Source organism: Monopterus albus, unplaced genomic scaffold (genome assembly GCF_001952655.1).
Source record: "Monopterus albus unplaced genomic scaffold, M_albus_1.0 scaffold45.1, whole genome shotgun sequence".
Lineage (NCBI taxonomy): Eukaryota > Metazoa > Chordata > Actinopteri > Synbranchiformes > Synbranchidae > Monopterus > Monopterus albus.
In genome coordinates this window covers 2,185,106-2,190,213 of record NW_018127925.1, presented here as the reverse complement: position 1 = coordinate 2,190,213, position 5,108 = coordinate 2,185,106, and the positions used below count along the sequence as shown (strand labels likewise).

Here is a 5,108-nt window from a genome sequence, read left to right as displayed (position 1 = left end):
AGGAGGACATTATGGACATTCCTCTGGATGACCCCGAGGCCAACAGGGCTGCTGCCAAGATCCAGGCTGGCTTCCGTGGCCACATGACCCGTAAGAAGATGAAGCCGGAGGACAAAACAGAAGGGGAGGAGGTAAGTGGCACCGATCCAAGGGACCAGACTAAGTCACATAATACTATTAAAGAAGACATTATGGCCACATGATAACAAGGCTCCCATCAGTTTGTGACAAAAGCTAAGGGTTAGAGAGCATAAGTTGCTTATTTGACCGTAAACAGGGTGTCTGAGACTTGGAGTTAAAGGAATTCAAAATTCTACATTTGATAAACCAACAAATGTTTGGCATAATGCAAATAAAAATAAGTTAGTGTAGTCTGATATTTTAAGGATGTTGTGCACATTGATGGTAGAGCATTAGTCTTCTTTACGTGTGTCTCACTTTAAGATTAAAGTGGGATCATTTCATGATCAGAACCTTTCCTCAGAGCCTTGAGAATAAAGCAGGAACACAAACAGGTTGGCCATTTTACACTCTAGGAAATGAAACCATTTATAAGCTCTACATAATTAAACATGTCTATTAGTCTTCTTACGGGTTACCCCAAGTGTGATTAATGCAACACATAACTGTGTGACTCATTTAATTACCCCAGCTCCAGCAACAAATGATTGAGTCTTTCAATTAATTCTTCAAGGAAAGGGTTATAAATCAGCCTGCTTATAGATGTGCTGTGAAAAGATGTTCCCGAGGGGTCGGTTTACCTGGAGAATGCCAAGTTACATTCTCACAGTGGTGAATGTGTTTTCTGTTTTTCTTTTTTTTTTTGTTCTACTATGGAGAAAGAGGTGGTTTCAAAATTCAGTTGTTTGTCAGAAAATGTTTTGCTGCATTCTCCTGTAGACATCTAGCAAACCACCTGAATTAGAGGGATTCTTTGAGAAGTAATAGATGGATTTAGGCTCCCAGCGCTCATAAATTCTACCTTGTCCTATAAGACAAAGCAACATTTTTTGGGGATGTGGCTGACCCAAGGGATCTACATCAAAGATTCATCCTAACCCAGTTGCTGGCTGCCTTGCATCCTTATGTAGGAGATGTATTTATAGCTTCAGGTGCTTTAGGTACAGTCAAAGCTTTAGAGGGCCAAGCAGAATTAATGGACCTGTCGGACTGGGACTAAGCATCTAGAGCACCCATTGGAGGAGGACAAGAGAAGCGGGGTTTTTTTTAGTTCATCAGATATGTCAGCCATCACAGGAAATCATTTTCTTAAAATCACACAGTAAGCATATTTGAATAGAAAAGATTAACCTTCCATGAAAATGTATCTGTGGCAGCTCAATGTAAAGTTTTCTTCAATTGTTTCGTTGTGTTTTTCCAGAATAGATCCACCCACAAGTAACCTTAAAGTTTGCAACTGTGACTCTGAGCTTTTAACAATATAGAAGGTGTCATAGAAACTGTTTTTTTCCAGTCTCCGTAGTGCTTAAGTATGCCTTGCCTATTTCTGTTTTTAGAGACAGGAGGATCGGGGGCAGTAGAGAGAGACGACACATCTGTGCCAGAGCAGTGATACCCCCGTCCTGACCTGGATGAAGAGAAAGAGTTGGAAGCAAGGTAGCGAGAGATGGCTGGCATGAGCTGGCTGGGCTGGCTTTCAGGCACACCTTTTTACCCCAGGAGTCATTTTCTTTTTCAACACAAATTAGCAGTAGAAAAAGAACAGTTTTGAGGGTGTGTTATATGTGAATTTTGTGAACTTTAACACTCCTTCTCTGCTTCTCCAGCAGTCTCATCAGTACGGATGTCTTTGACCCAGAATTTGCAACTCGCTGCATGTACTTGTGAAACTTCTGGTAGTGTGCTAGTTTTTAGATGATGATCTGTGAACGTGAAAATGAATGTCTCTAAATGCTAAACAGGGCTTATTTTGGATGGATCAGTTCATACCATCTGTGCATAAACCTTGTATGCATCAGCATTAGGTTTTGTGTAGTGGCTTAAATGATTTGTTGTGTTGCATTGTTTTCTGATGTGCTTGTATCTTGACTATTATTTCATGAATTGACTTGCTTAAAAAATTATTAAAACATCAAAAGAGAAGGAGCTATGTATGTTCTATTGGTTATCTTTTTGATCACATGGTAAGTAAGTTCTCTATTCACCTTTTCAAGCATTTTCTATAAATCTGATCTTCCACAACAGTAAGCATGCAGTAATTACACCTTTATTTTAAGATGCATTTGGTACAGCTTTACCTTAAGACACACTGGTTCGGTATGCTCTGTTGTTGTGTTGGTGGGTTTGACTTGTTTGACTTATGTTAACTCAGCTATGTGAAATTCCATTGTCAGAGTTTGCAGAGCCTTCATGCTTTAAAACTAATTAAATAGTACCTTGCTGTACTTTGCTGTAGAGTCATGGCATTATACTAATAAATCACCTTACATATATGGTGAAATGTCTGTTTTAAACCTCATTAATCCAAGCACTTTGTTTCAGAGGGTACTCTTTTATTTCACCATCTCTGTTTTTGTGATGGTAAAGCGGTAAAGTTGATATTTACAGCAGCAGAAAATGCTCATTTGTCTTTTGTCACTGCAGCATAAGCAGGGCGGCTAATTAGAGAAAACAGGTTCCCCTGAAGCTTAAAAATGGCTCCCTCATACAAATAATCTCATTAATAGTTAATAACATAAACCTGACCATCCAATAATTATATTGTATACAGTTGCAGAGACTATAAAATGTTTTCATCCTATCCACAGGTGCATCATTTTAAACACCTAGACTATAGAGTGATTTGTGTACCTGTCAAATGTTATTTGATACATGTTCTACCTTTATTGCAATGAGACTTTTAAGTAGAATATAAAAAAATAACACAGTTTTGCTTCATTTGCCCAGGCAGTCTTGCTCACTTATGAGAAACAAGCTAGAGCATCTTCAGTCTCCCAGTGCTCCCACTCAGCCCACCCACACACATCTGAGCCATACAGCACACTGCACAAACACCAACTGCACATGCATTCTCACACAGGAAAACACAATGCATACTTTAGTATGCAGATAGTATCCACTCGAGTCACTCATTCTCACATGCATACAGACACACCCAGACACGGGTTCTTGGTTGTGCCTGCAGCTGTAGAGATAGGACAACCAGCATGAATCTTGCTCTTGGTGGTTTTGCAAAGCACTTCCTTCTCAGGCTGACATGCCTCCCCTGCTACACTCTCATAAACATCCTATAAGGGTTTTATATGGACCTATTCTCTCTCTCTTCTCCTACTCAGCCCCAGAGGTGCCATGGCTAGGTTCTCATGTCTCTTTAATGATTGTGGGTGAATAATCAATATTCTGCAACACCTCCAAACATAGCACAGCACCCACTTGGTACTGTAGACTGAATTCTAAGAGCGAGGAAAGACAGGTTTTCAAAAAAAGAAGAAGAAATAATAGATCCTCATGTGTGTCATGTGAGTGAGTTTGTTAAGCACAAGGCAGCCTCAAACAAACCAGAGTATAATAGCAATCTCCTTTCTTTTTGCTTTTTCCTTTAACTTATCAAGTGGAGCGAGGACTATTTTAAGAGCGGATCATATATAACATCTGCTTGGTTGGCTCTTTTTCTCCGACAGATTGTCAGCATAAAATGATTTGTCTACTCTCCTGGGTGATAATTAGAGATGAAAAGGCCAAGACAACCAGCAGGGGGCGCAGGCATGTGCTTTTCAGTTGTTACTGACCTGCTGTCAGAGATACAGTGGTTATTATACCAAGTAGGTTACACAACAACAGTAAAAAGAAGATATAAATTAGCAGGCTTCAATGCCACGTCTACATAAACTACACCTGATCCAACATCCAGTTACACTGTAAAATAGAAGAATCCCAGTCAAAAGATGTGATATTGGCATCATGGTGTATCACACAGTCAAGGAACATTTTGTCTCATCTGTATGTCTACACAGGATGACATTAGTTTAGACCAAATGTGACAATGGTTTCCATTATAAAATGTGTGCCCACACTGGCTAGGACACACAGGATCTGTCTGTGCCACATCTCTCTATTGATTGGAAAGTGTCCCCCTTGATTTAAAGTGTGTTAGAAGATGAGAGGAAGAGGGCCGCTTTACGCGAGGGCAGAGGTGGAGTGGAAAAGTTTGGCTTTGATGGCCCACTACACAGGAGTCGAAGCCCTGGGAGAGTGGTGGCGAACAGAAGCTGTTCCCACAGTCCTGGAACTTTTTCTATGAACCAAGCTTCCTCTTTCCCCTCTTTTTACTGTCATGCTCTAAAAGCTCATAACAAAAGACAGCATTCTCGCAGTGGGAGAGATGACTTATAGAGCAAATGACTCATCAGTGCATAAAAAATTATGCTCAAATCTCCAAAACACTGAAGAATGACTGATACATGGCATCATGAGAGTCCATCTTACAGGAAATTAAAACTCTGCGGCAGACTGGTATCAGAAGAAAGATCTAAAGCACTGAAATCCTTAATTCAGTTTCCTGTATTTTGACTTTTTTACTGAGAAGTTTTTAACTCACACTTTGTCTTAAGTTCTCCCTCTGTTTCACTTTTTCCTTTTGGCCCATGTGTTGCACTGCTGTTTTGTTTTTCACATCCATTTCAAATATTTAACCCTTGTGTTCTGTTAAGAATCTTAAATGTCAGGAAACAAAATCTGTAGTAGTAGCAGCAGTAGTAGTACAAGTCACAAGTTTAACACCAAAGCATGGCCAACACTGTTGCTGGCAGGTTCTCTTTAGCTTGCATGACCCCGTTTTCCTGGTTTCTCCAACTATCAGTTCACCACCCCAGTGGAGCTTCTGCACCACCTACAGGACAGAGTGGGTGCAAAGAATTTGTTTTTATTTGTTTATTATTATTTGTTACTTTTATTGCAGCGCAGCTCCCAGACAGGTATGGGACCAGGGATCATGCACCTAACAGATACGGTGGCAACAAAATGCTGAAAGGCTGTGTGTATTTGGCCGACAGCAGGGTCGGGGTCAGTTGCCACGTGACAAGTTTATTGTGAGGTTCCAGTCCAGAGAGAAAAGTGGACCAAAGGGGAGGGAAGTGACATTTCAGAGT

General features: G+C 40.5%; 1 protein-coding gene across 1 annotated transcript in view; it reads left to right on the top strand.

Moving 5' to 3' along the window:
- Positions 1–2,461, top strand: part of nrgnb (neurogranin (protein kinase C substrate, RC3) b) — a 9,357-nt gene extending 6,896 nt beyond the window's left edge. The window contains exons 7-8 of the mRNA XM_020600132.1: positions 3–131; positions 1,518–2,461. Coding sequence (XP_020455788.1) covers positions 3–131; positions 1,518–1,541 — 153 coding nt within the window. The 3' untranslated portion in view covers positions 1,542–2,461. The remainder of the gene's footprint in view (positions 1–2; positions 132–1,517) is intronic.
- The last annotated feature ends 2,647 nt before the right edge of the window (positions 2,462–5,108 follow it).